The sequence below is a fragment of the Populus trichocarpa genome, chromosome 11 (assembly GCF_000002775.5).
Source record: "Populus trichocarpa isolate Nisqually-1 chromosome 11, P.trichocarpa_v4.1, whole genome shotgun sequence".
NCBI classification, from domain to species: Eukaryota; Viridiplantae; Streptophyta; class Magnoliopsida; order Malpighiales; family Salicaceae; genus Populus; species Populus trichocarpa.
The window spans coordinates 192,766-212,472 of record NC_037295.2 but is presented as its reverse complement, the minus strand read 5'-3'; the positions used below and the strand labels follow the sequence as shown (position 1 = coordinate 212,472).

The window sequence follows — 19,707 nt, the reverse complement described above, 5'->3', positions numbered from 1 at the left end:
TATTGTAAAAAATATCAAATAAATATAATAAGGTCTGTAATAATCGGATTAGTGTTACACGAGGAAAACGCGCGCGCACATGAGGGTTGAAAAAACAAGTTCATGCTTACTCGTCCAACCCAAAGATGCCATCTAGATTCCATAATTCAACTAAATCATTAAGCTTATTTTATTCATAAATTCATAGTCACTTGAATGATTTGGATATGTTGAGTAGAATGAATATTTACAGGGATGACAAATTCAAACAAAATAAAATATCAACGATGAAGTCATGTATAATATTATAGCCAAGCAGCTGGCCTGTGCCTACCCAATGATTTTCCAACATGGCTAGCTTATATATGCTGCAGGAGTCGATTTGCTGATTTCATCATTGACAACAAGTTTACATGGCTTTTTTTGGGTCAACAAACAGCCTCTTCGAGCGACACCTATGACCATATCTTATCATGCCTCGATCCATGGTGCTTGCTCGCGCACCTTCTTGGAAATAAGGCTAGCTATATTTCCCTTCTCCCATCAATAAATAGCACAACCCGGCCGCTTTCTCTGTCTAAAATTGAGCTCTCCTTTCTTCATTCGCTCAGAATTGTCTTTGCATAGCAGAACAAATTAGCACCATGGGAAATTGCTGTAGAAGTGCATCATCATCGGTATGGGCCGGTGATGACTGGGGGTCGATGATACATGATAAGCATCAAGTCACAAGGTTTGATGAAGCTGATGATCACGAGGAACATGGCGCTAGCATTGGAAGAAGGAGGCCGCTTGACACGAGTTGTTCGTCTTCAGGCTCTACCAGAGAGGTGAAGATCAAGATTACAAAGAGGGAACTAGAAGAGATAATAATGGCAAGGGTTAACATGCAGGGGTTATCCATGGAAGAAGTCCTGCTGGCTAGGTCGATAGAGTACTCTAGTAGTGATCATGAATTTGAAATGGAGCATCCTCATGGCGACTGGAAGCCTTCCCTCCAAAGTATTCCTGAGCTGAATTAGATTAGCTACTTTGTTGATGTTGTAAATGTAGTCGCCAGAACCCAAGTTCATTTACCTAGCTAGCTCTAGGTTTGTGTTAGGGTAGCTCCAAAATTAACCCTAGAGATAAATAAATCTTGTATATAGGGGAAGGTTGAAGATTTTGTTATGTTTCATGAATGTACAGAAATTCTTTATTATTCAATTAATATTTTTTCTATGGATTGTTTTTTTGCTTTTTTTTTTCCCTTAATAGTTGTTATAGTTTAACCAAATTAATAAGATATAATAAAATTGGATGGCCAGTCTTTTTTGATGAAAAATGATTGAAAACTTCAACAATGATTTCATCAGCGTAGTTATATGTAGTTCAAAATTAGGACAAGAGAATCACAAATAAGTAGGAAAGAAGAGACATGCTATTTATCCTTTTTATTTCCAAATGATAAAAAATTGATATATTTATTTTACTTAATTTTTTTTTGATCAAGTATGTTTTTATCTCTTTTATATTTGTTAATTTTATCTTGAAACATTAACCAAATGAAACCAAAAACCTTTAAAAATAATAGCAATGTCCTCCCAGTTGTTTAAAATCTTGACAAGATATATAACAAAAAAAAAAAGGGATCAAATTAAAGATTTGCTCAATGTTTGTTACTATGATTTATTTTAGAAAATGATTTCTATGGAAAGTAAATTCCTAAAAAATAGATTATTTTTCAATGTTAAACAGTGTCATGAAAAATGAGTCACTTTTCAGTGTGGCTATATCATGAAAAATAAATTGGAAAGTAACTTATCAATATTATAGTTTTTTCCAAGTTTATTAAAAGAATATGGATAAAAACTGAGAGATGAAAGTGTTGAAGGAGGATGAAAATGAAAGAAAAAAATCAATTTTAAAAAAATAGCAATTCAAAAAACAGGGATCAACTTGAATTAAAAAAATAAAAATAATAATAATTAAAAGCAAGAAAATGAATTACCAATCCAATAGATAAAAAAAACTTGAATTAAGAAAAAATAATGTTTAACGAGATCCAGCCCATTAAAGAGCAAAGCCCTGCATTTCACCATCAAACACTTGGCCTAGTAACCTCACTGGACTTTTCTCAGCCCAGAAGCTGTAATTACAAACAAAATCCCAACGCGATTGTCAAAGGAAACACCCGCATTAATGACTAAAGTGTACGAGAAAGAAGCTGCTGGCCTTGTCATAAATGCCCATGAAACGAGCACCACAGCCATTAAACCCCACCACACTGCCCTGCCCAACCACCCATATTTCACCACTTTTATCCTAGGGTTCTTGGACATGATTAAAACTCTCTCGAGGTTCTAATGTACTTGATTAAAGCTTTCACGAATTTCACATCATCGGATGACTATTAGGTGAGTCCCTCTCATTACCAATCTTTTCATGTTTTTTATGATCGGAATATTAATGACAGGAAATTCAACGATGTATGTGCACTTTAAGAGGTTGGATTCCCTTGATCACCAGTTTTCAAATATCAAATAGCATCACAAATAGTTCAATTACTAGGTTTTATTTTTTATTTTTATCTGTGCTACATTTAATAAAGATAGTAGGAAGTAAAAAATTCAATCCATGATAACTAAAACACTTTTAAAATACTTAAATGGTGACACGTTAGATGACTATTTTTAAAAAAATATATTAAGATGGTGACATATCGGATTGATCCATACCAATCATAGTTAACCCGTCAAATCCACAATCGATGATATGAGATTGTGATAAAACCATGAGATCCTTACAGAAACAAATTAGAAAGTTTAATTACAATGAATCATTGATTGAAAGCTAAAACCAAGAAAAAAATATAAAAAAAATAACTCGAATAAACTTATATCAGAAAAAGGTGCAATGACGTGAGCTAGGGCAAATCTTTTCAGAAGTAAGTAGAAAGATATTAAGGTGACACTAGGATTTTTAAAGAAACAAAACATAAGTTAAAAAAAGGCAACCTAAATTTTATACCATGAAAAAAAATACTCAAGTAAATTTTCTAAACTTAAATTAATATTCTAAAATTATAACCCATGAAATCTTAGACCTAAGCTTAACTAAGAAGGTTAATTTCCAACCCAATTTAATATTGAATGACAAAATTTTAAAAAAAATTAATATAAAAAACTTGTTATAACCACATTGACTAATAGCAATAAAAAAAATAAAAATCAAACATGGTAGAAAAAATAAATAAAGAAGAATAAAATCGCAAAAAAAATTTGAAGAGTTAATCTGACTTTTTCAAGGGGTAGCATGCAAAATCAAAGTGGAGGAAAATTAAAAAAAAAAATAATAATGTCAAACCGAATGGAATTACCGTGCATACATCATTTAGAGAGAAAGAAAAGGCTTAGACAAATCAATTGATGCTATAAAAGCACAACTGTGACCACCTGTGTCATATGCATCGCTCAAAGTTGGTGAAACTACTACATCAATAACTTTTTTCTTTTATTATTTTTACAAAGATATAAATACCTCTAAAACTAAATGATAATGAGGGAAATTGAGTCATGATTACTAATATGATCTTCAAGTCATGGTTAAAAAATTTTGATGGTAAGGGATATTGAGTCATGACATTGTTTATAGTAAATTGAAATTCTTATAGAACTCATAGATCATGGTCAATTGTTTTTTAAACTTTTAAAGGAAATATAATAATTTAATTGTCATAAAATTTTTAAAAGATAGCGCTACCCTAAACAAATAAAAAAATGACCAATTAAATTTTATAAAATGATCTTTTTACCCCTCAAATCCCTCACGTCTAGTTTATTTGATTTTTTGTTGTTGTTACGGGCAAGATTATAATTTTATTATTGTAGTCCCTGGTAAATCATATATATAATAGTTTTCTATATTTTTAGGTTTTCGTAATTATATTTATTTATTTATAAATATTGAGTTGTACGTACTTTTAGTTTTAAGATGAATGACAACATGCGATTTTGAAATATCTTGTGGAGTTCATGAATGTGTTTAGAATGCAACTGCAAATATATATTTTCTTAAATTATGTTTGGTGATTAAAAAAAAACACTTAAACTATGATACAAGACAAACACTATAATTTATTATTGAAAAAATATTTTTAATATTTAAATGATTGAAATTTTTTTTGAATAAAATTTTATATTAATAAAGACAAAACTTATTTTTTAAGATAATATTTGATTACTGTCTCAAACACAAGAGATAAATACAATAGAAAAAGAGGTAACATATTTTTTTACACTTTTTATTTTGAAATTATAGAAATTTGCTTTAATTTTATTTTTAAAGATATTTTTTTTTATATTTTTATCTTTATTTCTTTAACTGAAAACTTTTTTATTTTTATTTTTTATATATTCTTCCTATCTTAAAACATTAACCAAATATATCATAAGATACTATCTCGAAAACATAGAACAAGAAGACAATTGAAACATATGAATATGGCTTTATCTTTTGAAAAGAAAGAGATTCACTTTAAAACTATTTTAATATTTTTATTTTTATATATTTGTTTTTGTTTCAAATTTAATTTTGTTATTTTTATATAAATCTCTTCTATATTAGAATACAATCATTGGCAATTCAAGTGATTTTAAAAGTGTATTTGATATCATGTTTTATGATGTTTTTAAAAGTATATTTCATTTAAAAGTATATTAAAATAATTATTTTTAGATTTTTTTTTTACTTTTAATATTAACACATCAGAACCATTAAAAAATTACTAAAAATATCAATTTAATTTTTTTTTCAAGTCAAATATATTCTTAAAAGACACTCAAACACAATTCTAATAAAAAAAAATGTTTCTTAAGTCACACTTCTTTGCTCATCAGATATAAATAGAATATAATAAATCTTCTTTATTAACCTTTCTTCAAACACATGCCACTCCTGCCAAGTGTACAAGACTCCAATGTGGGGACTGGGGAGAGCTAAGAAGTGGAGAAATAGAAAGAAAGGGCAATTAATGGCACTGCTGTGCTATTAAAACTCTCTTCTATGTCATTATGTTTTGTAGGGCCCTCTAATGAATAAATAGTAAATACTCTCTTTTTTAGTCTTTAGTGTACAGCTATGCTGAAACTGCACTTGTCCCCACACCACTTATAACATTAACAAGCTTTGCTTTCATGGCTTCTTCTCTCTTCACCCATACACGAGACCTTTCTCTGAATTCCAAGTCACAAACTTCTTACCACTAAGCCTTCCTTTTCACTTCGTTTCAGTCTGTTTTGGGCTTCTTGCTGTTGTTTTTGGCTTTAATTTCAGTGGAGGAATGAATGAAGGGGTGTCTCTCAAGCTGAAGCTGAGTCTGAGTATGGTTTTTGTGGAGGTGCTTTTGTTGATTTCGAGTGAGTATTTATCTTTTATTTGCTGTTATGGTAAATGGGTTTTGGTTATTATTGCATGATCTGTGAGTTTTCTCAGTTGGGTGGTTTCAAGGTGATGGTTTTTGTGGGGTGATTGTAATTGGGTTTTTGGTAGTCTTATGGCTCTCTATGATGGGATTGTGCAAATGGGGTTTCTGGAATTTATCAGTTCTGTGGTTTTTTTGCCTAAAGTTGTAGACTTTGTGTAGGGTGATTGATCGTATGTTATCTGATATGCAATATTGACTCTTTAACTTGCGGCCCTTTATCGAGTTGCTTTATCTCCTGTTGATAATTTTAAGTTACAATTGTTGTTTGAGTGTAGTGTATCTTTAGCTGTGTTTTTAGTAATGTATAATATAATGTGATGGTGTTGTAGGTTTAGTGCTCAGTTAGGTTTCCTTTCATATGGCAATGACTAATAAAGAGAGAAGATGTTTGGTCAGGTTTGGGTTTGAGTTCATTTAAACTGATTATTTGGCAAGTTTTGCATCACTAACTTGCTGCTTGAAACATTGGGGGTAATGGTAATGCCTTTCTTTTATATTTGGATTTGATCTACCTGCTATTTTGGGGAGGAGTTGGCTTTCTAGTTCTTAACATGATTTAGATTATATGGTTCTGAGAAAAGCAAAACTTTTGTTACTTACAACCTACTGACTGTGTAGTTTGATATCCAACTTTAAAAGAACCATTCTTTAACAAACATTATTTTCAGGGGATAGATCAGAAATTTTCCTGTCTTTGGCAATTTCTACTTAGTATGGTGATCAATGTGGCTGGTGCATGATTGATAGGCCCTATGAATAACTGCTATTGTTGCTTTTAATGCAGGCAGTGAACAACCGTTTAGTGCTTCATTTGTTTACAAGATGCTTGTCTTGCTGTATTAGATTTGCTCTTGAACTATCCTCTCTTGCCTGTTTTTTCTGCACACTAAACAATCAAGTATCATGATCTGCTTTCCTTTTTTTCACTGATTGTTATTTAGATTGAATGATACCTTAAATTTACATTCGATTTTCAACAGTGGTTGCAATGTAGTGGTGCATCAAAGCTTTTATTTTTATATAAAATCTTGATTTCTTGAGTTTTCATCACAATGAGCCAATCTTTCTGCTATAGGTCTGAATGAATGTCACTGCAGCCCATTCAATGATTTTGGAGGTCCATTGTCGACTGACAGAAGAGTAGATGGTTTTCTTCCTGAGATCTCTCCAGATTCAGCTCCTCAGCCCCTTCTTCCTCTTCTTGCACCTACTCCTTTAGCACCTTTCACAAACAGTACTGTCCCAAAGTTATCAGGTAGTCTGGTCAGTTTTGATTTGGATGGCATTTGAGTTGAAAGGCCCAGTTTTGTTTTAAATATGGTGATCTTCTCCTTTTGTAGGACAATGCACATTAAATTTCACTGCTGCCCAAAGTTTGATGAGCACAACATCAATTGATTGTTGGTCTGTTTTTGCGCCATTGCTGGCTAATGTTATATGCTGTCCACAGTTAGAAGCCACTCTTGCAATACTTGTTGGCCAATCCAGTAAAGATACCAATGCTCTTGCTTTAAATGGGACTGTTTCAAAGTATTGCCTTTCAGATATTGAGCAAATTTTGGTGGGTCAGGGTGCAGCAGCTAATGTGAATAAGATATGCTCAATTCATCCTTCAAATCTCACTGAAGGGGCTTGCCCTGTCAAGGATGTCAATGAATTTGAGGGCACTGTGGATTCTTCCAAGCTACTTGCTGCCTGTGAAAGTATTGATCCTGTTAAAGAATGTTGTAATCAAGTTTGTCAAAATGCCATATTAGAAGCTGCGACAAAAATTGCATTAAAAGGTTCTGAAGTGTTGAGCATAGCTGGGTCCCGTGGTTTAACTGAGCAGTCAACAAAGGTTGTTGATTGTAAACAGATTGTACTCCGATGGCTGGCTGGTAAACTCGATCCTTCTCATGCAAAGGAGGTTCTCAGAGGACTATCTAATTGCAAAGTTAATAACGGTGAGTTTGAAATTGTGGATGTCACAAACTTGTTTTTATGTTATGGCCAGAAATTATCAGAATTACCGTTGGCCATTTATTCAGTTCCAGGAATCCTGTGATGACAGCATGTGGTACCTCTGTGGATTATCAAATAATTAGTCAACTCTTCTTCCAAGAGATATCTCTTAACAGCAAAAGTGATTATGTATCTATTAGTGTGCATGCAAGCATATAATGTGCATCAGCATACTGCATCTTACAAGTCTTTTGTTGTCTCTTTGGTGCTTTGTGCCTTAGCAGTCCAGCCACCACTGTGCACAAGAAGCAGAATTTAATTGATGGTGGTAGTGCATCCTACTTCCCTTTTGGTGAAAGTAGTAATGACGTCTTTTATTCATTACAAAAAATTCTCACTTTCCATATGAGATGTACTACTATATTTTTGAGCATTGTTGATTTTTTTATGGGGGTCTGCACATTGCCCTTGATTCTTGACTTTACCCAGTAGTGGAAATCCCTTCAGCAGGCCTCAGCAACTACTCTTTTCTCATTTTTCTCTTGTGCTTTCTTTGTCAGTTTGCCCTCTGGTTTTCCCTGATATGAGACATGTTGCAAAGGGCTGTGGGAATGGGATTAGTAACAAGACAGAATGTTGTAGTGCCATGGAGAGCTACGTGTCTCACTTGCAGAAGCAGAGCCTCGTAACCAACTTGCAAGCTCTGAATTGTGCTACAACTCTAGGAATGAAGTTACAGAGGTCAAATATTACAAAAGATGTTTATAGCCTTTGTCATATAACCCTTAAGGATTTCTCCCTTCAAGGTTGGTGTTTTCAATTTTTTAACTAACTTTTTTTTTTCTTTAGTACCCTCTCCCAAATCTCAATTTCCCTCTGTTGATATATTGCAAGCATTTTCTTTCAGACAAATTTAAATCAGACACTAATGCAGGATTCTTTTCTTATTTTGCTCTTTATATATGATTCTGGTGATCAACAATGACACCTCAGTTGCAATTCAAGGTATGGAATCATACTATGAAGTTTTCGTTTCATTTTCAAACTTAGCATCCATATAAGCATGTCAAATTCTGAAAGCCATCATGCTGCTGCTAAGGATCGCCAATATGCTTCTTATAAGTATGCAACTAATGCCCGTTGAGCACATGGCATGGAAATCTGATCTTCAGCCTTGGGTCGTGGGCAGTTGATTCTTAACAATTTTCTTGTGTTTTTTACCATGATTGTAATTGGCAAGTCTATCATAATTACACAGAGCATCTTTAGCTTGAATTATTTTATACAATTGAATTTAACTTGTTTGCTTCATCATCTTCTCTTCCATTTAGAGTCTGGATGCCTTCTACCAAGCTTGCCTTCTGATGCAACATTTGATCAGTACTCAGGGATCAGCTTCATTTGTGATTTGAATGACAATATTCCTGCTCCATGGCCATCTACATCTCAGTTATCAGCATCATGCAATAAAAGTATGTCCAACCCATCATTGTTAGTTCGTTGGATGGTTCTTCATTTAATAATTGAAGTTATTTCTTCCATTTAAGTTCTTATTTCTCCTCTTCCATATTCTTTGATGTTAACCTGAACTTATTGATTTGCAGCCATAAAAATTCCAGCACTTCCTGCTGCTGCAAATGCTCAAAGTGGTAAGAATATTCTAACTTATGCCCATGCTTCCTCTGGAATACCATTATGCAGAAAATGAATCTAATGTGTTTTAACCATTGAAATTTGTAAAGCTTGCTCTAGTTTGTTTAAATTTGAGTCCTGCATGTTATCTTCGCAAAAACATCTTTCATTGTGATTTGAAAAGTAGGAAGGCTGTTGTAAAATAAGCTGTTCGAGTTACATGCATGAAAATCTCATTGTATTCGCTCTTCTACTTCTGGCTTAGCATGTGAATTAGATGGCACGTATGTATTTTCATATTTACTTAAGAGCTAGAAGCTTTACCAACTTCCATTGATACCAAAACATTCTGTTTAATTCCAAAAACTCCACTCAAGATAAATTTCTGGCAGATCTTAATCCTCCTCTATCAATAACACAAACTTCAGTGACGCATGAAAGTGTACCCTATCTACATCTGAGCTATTCCTCAAATGTCTTTTATTTTTTTTATTTTCTTCAATTGTCCAAGTTAGTTTTGCAACCTATAAACTGGATTACAAGAAGGGCCTTTCATTTTCCTCACCAAGTACGATTTTAACTTCACGATGGCCACTCCCTGACAAAACTTATCTGCTTCACAGGTCTGTACAATGAAGATGTGATATTTTATGTGCTGTTTGCTGCCTCATCTGTTACCATGATGCTCTTGTAGTCTATTGTTTGAGCCATTCCCGCATCTTCCCAGCACCAAGAATGTTAGCTATTGCATGACACAGTTTTTTTACTGGTTGTGGAATGAGGTTAATGATCGATAGAGGTCTCACATGTCTAACTCCCATCCAACCAACCAAGCGTACCAGGGAGAGTCTCAACCCGAAGTGAATCGATCAAGTTTACCTTTTCTGATTGTATTAATTCGTGATTCTTGCATGCTTGTTGTAATAAAATTTTTGTAAAGGAATACTAGGAAAGAGAAAAGATATAATATTGTATGTAGCAAAATCAATATAAGATACTGAATGCATCCCTATTTGACTGTCCTAACCATGTAAAAAAATTTGGATTGCTGATCAGTTTAAGAGCTTACTCTTCTTGCTCAAAAAGCATGTCCAAATGTTTTCCCCAAATTATGTCTGCTTCGGACAGCATTGCTTGGCATATAAATCTATCAGCAAAATATGAAGTTGTATTCTGGTTTACGATGTTTATCTACACTTGAAAACAGGCAAGGCAAGGATGCATTTGGTTAGCAGATTGCACTAGATTGAACATGGTGAAACTGTTCCATGGGGAGAGGCGGGCATAGATGAGGCCGCGGGTAATTGTATAGTTGCCTTTAGGGCTATAGGCTATTCTACTTAACCCTATAATCTCTTGAAAGGTAACCTCTAATTCTTAACCTTGAATCGAAAAAACTACCACATCATTGATTTAGTTTTTGCAAGCTAAAATCTTGGTTGCTTTCTTAATTACTGAAAAATAAGTATTAAAAATTTGAATATTCAATATTATTTAGATTCTCCATATTCATTCAATCAAAATCTCAGTCATATTACTTTTACTTGATTCTCACAATTTTTAATTGCAATCTCACAATAATGTAAAAAAGACTAATACGATGCTAAGATCCCTTTACTGATATGGCTTTTTCAATATACTCTTTGTGGTTAAGGAAATGCAAAAATTAAAAAAAATATATATCATACACAAAGAGGAACAAAATCAGATGCTAAAAGCTTGGAATTTTTCCTTTTGTAGTGCTCATGAAACAGGATGAAAGTTATCAATTCTTTAAAGAAATTATTGTGAGCAAAGCTGTCAGCGAAATCCTTTTATCTTTAGTAGTCTACGCCACAATGGCTTCCCCATTTAATTAAAGGAACAATTCCAATTTATGCCTTTTCATCAACTTCCATTTTCAGCTGCATATCCAGATATTGCTTGGCATATCATGCATGGTTTTCCACTCTCGTCCTCGAATCGAACCTCGTGTGTGTGAAAAACCGGTTGAATACATGAGACGGGATGGCAAAAGGCAGCCTCCTCTGCCGGAGTGAAGTGGATATCTGGAAGTGATCGTCCAAGCTTTTTCTATCTCTCAAATATTTTCCGGTTACTCTCTCTCATCTTTCAACATCTAAGGATTGAAATATGAGAAAGAAGATGTTTGGGATTGAAATGTAAAATGTTAAAACAACAGGGGACATATAAATAACGTACAGTAGTTTTATGGCGCAATGGCTTCCACACATTAGGAATCAGAAACTCGGGAGGTCTGCCAATATACTGTTTAAAACTAGACGAGGGAGCAGGACAAAGGTGCACGACATAAGAGGAGCTACTCCCACACAGACAACTGACAATGCAATCTCTACCCAGTCCTTTATTTCCTATTATCATATAAATCTTAAGATATTGCGAGCTATATCACATTCACATGCACTGTCTGCATGATGCCAATGACCCTGCAGTATTTGGATTTCAAGTTGGGTATGCATTATTGCAGGAGAAGATTCTCCTAATTAATTAATTATAAGTCTCCTAATTAATTAAGGTTAATCATTTTTTAATCAAAATGACACGATTTCATTCTTCTTCTTTTTCTTAATTTTTTTTAGTGATTACAAAATCAGGTTTAGATTGAATTTAGCTGATCAATTGGATTACGAGTCAAACTACTGAGTTGTTCTGAATCAAGCTATGAATTACATATTTCTTGGATTCATCTGTAAAACCAGGGCAGGTCGAGTTAATAATGATGTTTTTATGGTAAAAGTCATCATATATGTAGAGGCAGGGAAAAGAAAAAAAACAATCTTTCTTTCTTTCTGTTCTTGAGAACCAAATTGGGAAGGGATGTGGTATTCTTGCATTGCAGCCCGCCCGCCCGATGGCTAGGCAGTTGTTGGTGGTACTCTGAAGTATCCAATTTGATCTTGATTTGATTAAAAATAATCAATTCGCTAGCCTTTTCTTCTTTTATGAAATTTGAAATCTAGTTTGAGTAGAAAACCAGCGAAAAGACAAGCAAATAGCAGCCATTCAACATTTTGATTCTATGGCGATAGTTACATGAATTAATGGCTATAACACATAGCTTCATAAGGAATAAAAAACAAAAATCTCCATTATTTCCTACTTGTTTTCTTCCTTGTTTGAATATAATTAATTTGTCCACACCTTCTCTCTCCTTTTCTTTTCATTAACGTGAGTATTCGGGTTAACTTATGCGCACCTCGATTAATTCCATGGAACTTAATATTAACGATTATGTAAATCTTCAATAATCATCATATTAAAAACCATATGATTTGAACCTGAGACCACAACCACATGGTTTGAACCTGAGACCAGACGAGGAGCAAATTCTTTGGTCCAAACTTTCTTTACACCTTCTCCTTTACATCTCAATGTTGTGGCTGGTTGCTTTTGCTTTCTTTTCCATTCACACGAATATTCAATTATTTGGAAGAATCAGATCTTGACAAGAAACTGATGCCAAACATCATAACTCATACACGGAAAACTCCATAAGAATCATGCTACAAAAAGAAAACAAATCGTAAGAGTAAATAATTTGGTACGTGAAAAACATTAAAATACATGGGAAAAGTTATATATATATATATATTTGATTTTATGTGGATTGTAATAACAAATTGATAATTTTATCATAAAAAATCATACAATATTGTATTTCAGGAATAAAATAATAATTTCACGTGGTCCACATGGATCGTTTTGCTACTTTTTTAGAATAATAAAAGTACTCTATTATTTTTAAAAATAAAAAAAATAAGGATGAAATTTAAAAAAGCAAGAAAAAAACAAGAAAAAAAAACAATTGAAAAAAAAGAGTTTCACAGTTTATATAAACAGTAAACTCTATATTAATTCTCTATAGAAGAACTAAAAAAGTAATATGGCTACTGGGGCTAGTTCCAGCTGGCTTTCAAGACTTTTTTTCTTCTTCTTTAAATGGATTTGAACTTGGTTACTTAAATGGGTATAACTCTGTGATGCATATCCTCCATTAGAAGGCGTCTACTAATCTGAACTGTAACATCATAGGCTCCAATCTCTCTGATCTACCAAACTCCAATTTGTTTTTGGCGTTGTGGGTCTAGCACTGCTTTTCGATTTGCTTTGTTCAGTTGTTGAGATGAGTTGTCCCAGAAGACAACGCCTGGAAGAACCAGATCAGATGCTTAAGAGTATTTTATTAGGATCCCATGACAGTGATATTGTTCAAATCCAGCAGACGGTCTCCATGATTAGTCAACAATATCAGCTGGCAAATTCATAGCTTCAGAGGTTAGAGAATTGTAGACAAAATAATAATAATAATAAAAAAGAAGGGTGATCTTGAGATGTTTGAACTCAAGACGTGATCATGACGAACTTCTCAGTAAAAATCCCAGTATTTATTTATTTATTTTTATATATCGAATTCAGTGCACAATACAGGCATCCTAAAATAAGTTTTGGAGATTCTGAAACAAATCAAGCCATGGCAAGTCTTTGTGTGGCTTCGAGCACAAGAAATTATGTTGTGGAGAAGAGAGAAGGGGTAAATACAAGTCAGTATCGAAAAGACAGGACGACAACAAATTGGTCCCCAACTAGTTTCCAGATCCTACTATTCTATCCCCAGCCTTTTCTTGCCATTCCCACTTAGGCTAATTATTTTGAAGAAGGTGTTAACTTTGTTCAAAATCACGTGAAAATTAGATGTTTGACAAATATTGATAGCAATTTCATTGAATTTTATGGGACCATTGTTTGATGTGTCTGCTGGTGGATTCAATCTCGGCTGGTGCTTTCCATGCTTTTCCTTACAGAGCTCGATTTGTATTGAGATGGTTGTTGTTTCCTTGCTAATCACTATTAAACGCTAATGAAATTATGAAGTTAACAAATGCTAATTAATTAATTAATTAATCAGGGTATAGTACTATATATTATTCCTTTACAATGGCAGGTAAGATTTTTTATGAGTTTTTATTTTTATTTCAAGTTTTTAATTAATTTCCTTCGTTACCTGTAGATTCCATGCCCTTTCCACGGTCCATATGTTTTATACTTTTTTTTTTCTTAGTAATTGACATGGTTCATGTTTGTGTTTGTATTTAACATATGTAACATGAAATTGCATTAAAATTTTAGTCTTTTTTGTTTTTGGATGCTGCGATGAATTATGATATGGTACCCTGCATTGACCACCATTTAACCCTCTAGCAAGTAGTCTAATGATAAAAACTTGAGATTAAAGGGTTTGATCTTCTGTGATATCAGGTTCGAGTCCTGTGATTGTTAATATAATGATCACTAGAGGTTTACATGGTCGTTAACTTCAACGTTTGTGGGATTAGTCGAGGTACACGCAAACTGATCCGAACACCCACTTTAATAATAATAATAATAATAATAAAAAAGAACATTCTTCTCTCCCCTGCATTATTGCAGTGGTCCAAGATCGATATCGACTAGATTACATGAATATCTTTTCTTTCTGAAAGTTAAAAGATTTAAAAGAGATTTATTTATATTATGATCGGTTAATGTTTAAAAAAATAAATTTATATTTAGAACGATTTTAAAATAAAATCTCTAAAGGTTTTCATAATATATTTTTTCTATATGAACTTTTTTCATTTTTTTGAGAGATCACAACGAGACTAAAGTTAAACACATCTATCTTAATAAAGTGGGTTTAATCTGTCTTAAATGTTGTGTTTCTTACACATTAACATAAATCGAAGTGGGCTTAATCAGACGCAGATGCCACCTCATGAGTGAGCAACTAGTGTTCCATTTAACGTTTGTGTTACCTATCGTTGACCAAAATATAGAGAAAAAAAGAAAAACAAGAGTGTATTCCTCTATAGATACTGTAGAAGAATACGATTAAAGTTATGTAGTTGAAGACAAAACATTTATTTGAGAAGCTCAAGGAAGCTAAAGCAGAGGGGGAGAGAAGAGAGAAGGAAAAATTGTCAAGGATCATGAATTCTGAGCCTTTGAGATTGAGCTTCAAGCTCTCATTCCATGACGAGACAAGGAGCAGCGAGCTTGAACAAATACTAGCAGATACTGAAGCACCATATTTTAAGAGAATCCGTTCAGCTTCCTGGGTTGAACTGAAATTGCTTTTCCACCTTGCAGCTCCAGCTGTGATAGTTTACTTGCTCAATAATGTTGTTTCCATGTCTACTCAGATCTTTTGTGGTCACCTTGGAAACCTTGAGCTTGCTGCTGTCTCTCTTGGTAACACTGGTATCCAAATGTTTGCCTATGGTCTTATGGTAATACCTCTTCTCCCCCCCCCCCTCTCACATATATATATGGATGATTGTGATCATTAGTTAACTAAGAAAAGGAAGGATAACAAGAAGAAAAGATAATTCTTGTTTTGATTTTCTTTTCCTTTCATATTTCTTGTATTAGCTAGAGTAAGGATTTGGAAGATTGGCTTTTCTCGTGTGTTTTTTTTTGAAACCTTTAGGCCAAAAGTGGACTGAGGAGAAAAGGAAAAAAGGAGAATTTTATGTTTTGTTCTCCAGAGATTTTGTCTTCCCCTGTTATCTCTGTTTTTTTCCCCTTCTTCTTCAAGAATTATCCCTTTTCAGGCAACAAAAATGGCGGGGGTTAAAATTCTTTCATACCTTCTCTATCAAGTGGAGAATTGCCCTCTAGTTATATTAAAAAAGCTTGCTTTTCTTGCAGCTTGGTATGGGAAGTGCAGTGGAGACACTATGTGGCCAAGCATTTGGGGCACATAGATATGAAATGCTAGGTGTATACCTCCAAAGGTCAACAATTCTCCTCATGGCAACGGCTATCCCTCTAATGGTGATCTACATATTTTGCGAACCTCTCTTGATGTTATTAGGTGAACCAGTCAGCATAGCATCAGCAGCTGCAGTTTTTGTCTATGGACTTATCCCTCAAATTTTTGCTTATGCTGCCAATTTTCCTATTCAAAAATTTTTGCAAGCCCAAAGCATAATTGCCCCTAGTGCATATATATCATTGGGTGCCCTTGTGGTTCATGTTTTGCTCTCCTGGCTCGCAATCTTCAAATGGAACTGGGGCTTGCTAGGTGCTGGCCTTGTCTTGAGTTTATCATGGTGGATCATTGTGGGGGGTCAGTTTGTGTACATTTTAACGAGTAAGAGCTGTAGAAAGACATGGCAAGGTTTCAGTATGGAGGCCTTTAGTGGGCTTTGGAGCTTCTTCAAACTGTCTGCTGCATCAGCAGTAATGTTGTGTTTGGAGACTTGGTACTATCAGATTTTAGTATTGATTGCTGGGTTGCTTAAAAATGCTGAGGTTGCATTGGATGCTCTGTCAGTTTGGTAAGCAATTAACTAGACTTGTTTCTTTCGTATTTTCCATGTCTTGCCCGCCTCAAGAAAAGTAAAGGCATTGTTGCTTCTTGTACGTTTATTGACTGACTTGTTAACACAATCTACTTCTCTCTATTTGCAGCATGACATTATCAGGATGGGTGTTTATGATTTCAGTTGGATTTAATGCTGCTGCAAGGTCAGTTTTTGTTATGAAAGAGATCAAGGAAAAACGCTTTCATTTTGCTGTAGCATATAGCATTGCAGGCAATTAACATATACATGGTCTTAAACAGTGTGAGAGTGAGCAATGAGCTAGGAGCAGGACATCCAAAATCAGCATCATTTTCAGTCCTTGTAGTGACTTCATGCTCATTTATAATTTCAGTAATCGCAGCCATTATTGTGCTGATATTTCGAGACTCCATTAGCTATATCTTCACTGAAGGTGAAGTTGTTGCTAAAGCTGCCTCTGATCTCTCCCCATTCCTTGCTGCTACTCTCATACTAAATGGCATTCAGCCTGTCCTGTCCGGTAAGATCTTTACCAAGTATTTGTTTATTTTTCTTTAACAATAGGTGCAATGGATCTTCGGTTACAAAATTACTGAAATTTCTTTGTGTTGAAGGTGTGGCTGTCGGATGTGGATGGCAAGCATTTGTTGCATATGTGAATGTAGGATGCTACTACCTTATTGGAGTTCCAGTAGGAGTGGTTCTTGGTTTTACATTTGACCTTGGTGCCAAGGTAGGATCACTGCCTTTACTTGACTAGCTTATGCTTTTTTGCACCATGCTCCATGTATAATTATGTTTCAAACTGTGTTTTGTAGAAGCTAAGATAACTACTTTTCATTCATGAATACCTGTTTTTTATTTATTTTGCATGCAAAATCTATTCCAAAACAATTTCAACTAAATATATTTTTTAAAACCGGACTATAAGTATTTTTTTAAAATCTATTTTTCTTAAACCCGCAACCACAAAAGCTCTAGCAATGCTTAAAAAAAAACACTTTATTTTTCCATGTAGAGATCAAATTTACATATTCTGCCAGGTAAAAAGAGTTAGATGCTAAACTTACGAGTTAATTCATTTGATAGTTGTAAAGTATGTCTACTTTAGCTCCACTAATCATTGTTTATCATTCGTAGTGTATATATATCATCATTTAGTGCATGCCCCACCTTTAAAGATACTGATTTTTAATCATGTTCTATAGGCTCTGATGATTAAAAGGAAACCCTAAGCACAGAGCCCATCCTTCAATGTTATTTGAAGTGCTAGCACAGTGAACGTAGAGAACAAAATGTTCGAAGCATAATTTAAGGTATCTAATGTATTTATTTTGCAGGGAATATGGTCAGGCATGTTAGGAGGGACCGTTTTGCAAACTATAATCTTGGTGTGGGTTACTTTGAGAACAGATTGGGATAAAGAGGTAAAAACTCAATTCTCATTTTCATCACTTTGGGCAATAGTAATTAAACAAAATCATTTTGTTCCAACTTTAAAAAGGATCTTCCGATCACAGCATATAAACTTTCGATAGGATATTAGACATTTAGTCTAATTCAGAGTCAATATCTTTGCAGCTTAACCGAAGTTATTAAACTGCCTGGATTCCCGACCTAGTCCAAGACCCAAGTAACTGGATATCTTTGTAGCTTAACCAAAGTTATTAAACCTTGCTGGTTTCCAACCTAGTCTAAGACTCAAGTGGTAATTGGTTAGATGAGTTAATTCAAATTAATAAAAATTCACCTTCTTTCAATTTTTTTAAAAATATCAAATAATGTTGTTTGGAAGAATTTTTTTATAAAAATAAAATATTGTTTTGATCTAGGTCGATCGGGTCATTTCCAAGTTGAATATTTTTTTAAATCCTATCAAGGCTAGAATCTGGGTTGATCTAGTCACAGATTTAATCGCTTGATTGATCAAATTTAGATCTTGTTTGATGCAACGGTTGAATTGTTGTTTTTTTAATTTTTGTTGTTTTATTAATGTCAAAAATAAATTTAAAAAAAATATAAAAAATATCATTTTAACATATTTTTAGTAAAAATCTATTATCCTCCCAGACAATCTTTCAATAACTATAGCGGTCGGGTTAATAACTGTGATTTTAAACCAGGGGAGTTGAAGAAATTAACTTGTTAGTGAGCTCCAGCTTCCAATTCTTACTTGAATTTTCCTGGGATAATCGCATCATCACAAATCACCATCTAGAAGAGATTGGTCATGTCCATATAAATCACTTTGGCCACAGCCACAGTAATTATTGTAGGCCAACCGCAATTGAATGCAATCATCTCTTTTTCAATTATTGAACACAATCTGCTCTCAATACACGTCCCAATGCTTATTTATGTTTCCAATGTCTGACATCCATGCATGTAATGGATATGCCATGCTTTCTTAAGCGTGGTTTGGAATATTGTTTAAATATTAAAAATAATTTCTTAAAATAAAAAAATATCGCTTATGTAATTTCAACTAAAATTACTTTAAAAATTACTGCAATCATAAAACACCGAGCTTATATCACCCTTACCCTTTATAAAAAATTACTACTATGTATATATAAATTAAATGTGAATGATTTTGTTTTCATATCATATTATCCGTAAAATGACTAGTAACATTATCAATTTGTGTCGAAATTTACAGGTGGAGAGTGCCAAAAACCGGTTGAGTTCATGGGATGAAAAAGGGCAACCTCTTCTTGTGGAGTAATTAAAGTAGACTTTGTGATGAGTGGGACTGCGGTTTTTGGACTCATCATGTGCAGAAGACATTGATTTTTGTCCTTCCAGTTCAGTCTCTGGGGTTGATGATGGATAGGAAGGAATAATTTGTGATGATGAGAATGCTATCTCACTCATGAATGATGTTGGAGGAATAATTCTTACAACTCAAGAGAATCGAAAGTAGTGGTGTTCTAATTGGAATTGTGATGTCTAGGGAGAGGACTTCTACAGACAAGACTTTTCCTTTTGTAATAATAGATGATTTTTGAACTAAATAATGCAATCACGGAGGAGTCTATGATTTACATCTGTCGGATCTCTATAATTTGGTGACACACCAAATTTGAGATTCTGTGATTCGCACGGTTTAATGTGTTTTTGATATTGTATTACAAAATATTTTTTTGTTTTAGATATTTTTTTTATTTAAACATATTAAAATTATTTAAAAACATTAAAAAAAATTAATTTAATATTTTTTTAAATAAAATACACTTCTACAAACCATTCAAAATTAAAAATTAAAAATTATCACACTTCTGAACAACCATTTAGTTAACAAGCATGCAATCATGAACATTTTATAGATAGATTGTGTAGATA

At 33.6% G+C, this 19,707-nt stretch overlaps 3 protein-coding genes across 4 annotated transcripts; all 3 read left to right on the top strand.

The window, feature by feature from the left end:
* Positions 1-544: 544 nt before the first annotated feature.
* LOC18111254 (uncharacterized) lies at positions 545-1,200 on the top strand. The gene has a single exon (XM_006389566.2). The coding sequence runs from the start codon at positions 624-626 to the stop codon at positions 999-1,001; it is 378 nt and encodes a 125-aa protein (XP_006389628.1). The 5' UTR covers positions 545-623; the 3' UTR covers positions 1,002-1,200.
* A 3,857-nt stretch (positions 1,201-5,057) lies between these two features.
* Positions 5,058-10,104, top strand: LOC18111255 (uncharacterized GPI-anchored protein At1g61900). 2 transcript variants are annotated; one of them, XM_006389568.3, is made up of 8 exons: positions 5,062-5,375; positions 6,519-6,698; positions 6,784-7,389; positions 7,948-8,193; positions 8,381-8,392; positions 8,719-8,859; positions 8,992-9,036; positions 9,643-10,104. In XM_006389568.3, exons 1-8 carry the CDS (start codon positions 5,300-5,302, stop codon positions 9,711-9,713), a joined length of 1,377 nt encoding a protein of 458 aa, XP_006389630.1. In that variant the 5' UTR covers positions 5,062-5,299; the 3' UTR covers positions 9,714-10,104. The 2 variants fall into 2 exon arrangements, with proteins under 2 accessions (XP_052301442.1, XP_006389630.1); XM_052445482.1 differs by lacking the exons at positions 8,381-8,392; positions 8,719-8,859; positions 8,992-9,036; positions 9,643-10,104 and adding an exon at positions 8,322-8,368 and having other exon boundaries at positions 5,058-5,375.
* Positions 10,105-14,895: 4,791 nt separating this feature from the next.
* LOC18111256 (protein DETOXIFICATION 40) lies at positions 14,896-19,409 on the top strand. Its single transcript, XM_006389569.3, has 7 exons — positions 14,896-15,306; positions 15,728-16,359; positions 16,493-16,549; positions 16,647-16,885; positions 16,980-17,098; positions 17,706-17,792; positions 19,025-19,409. Exons 1-7 carry the CDS (start codon positions 15,007-15,009, stop codon positions 19,088-19,090), a joined length of 1,500 nt encoding a protein of 499 aa, XP_006389631.1. The 5' UTR covers positions 14,896-15,006; the 3' UTR covers positions 19,091-19,409.
* Positions 19,410-19,707: the final 298 nt, after the last annotated feature.

Bases quoted from the DNA above. Each gene is read 5' to 3' on its own strand.
- LOC18111255 (XM_006389568.3), top strand. From the start codon at position 5,300: ATGAATGAAGGGGTGTCTCTCAAGCTGAAGCTGAGTCTGAGTATGGTT. The intron at 5,376-6,518 runs GTGAGTATTTAT...TTTCTGCTATAG, and splicing joins GGTGCTTTTGTTGATTTCGA to GTCTGAATGAATGTCACTGC. The intron at 8,860-8,991 runs GTATGTCCAACC...ATTGATTTGCAG, and splicing joins ATCAGCATCATGCAATAAAA to CCATAAAAATTCCAGCACTT.
- LOC18111254 (XM_006389566.2), top strand. From the start codon at position 624: ATGGGAAATTGCTGTAGAAGTGCATCATCATCGGTATGGGCCGGTGAT.
- LOC18111256 (XM_006389569.3), top strand. From the start codon at position 15,007: ATGAATTCTGAGCCTTTGAGATTGAGCTTCAAGCTCTCATTCCATGAC. The intron at 15,307-15,727 runs GTAATACCTCTT...CTTTTCTTGCAG, and splicing joins TGTTTGCCTATGGTCTTATG to CTTGGTATGGGAAGTGCAGT. The intron at 16,550-16,646 runs GTCAGTTTTTGT...GGTCTTAAACAG, and splicing joins GGATTTAATGCTGCTGCAAG to TGTGAGAGTGAGCAATGAGC.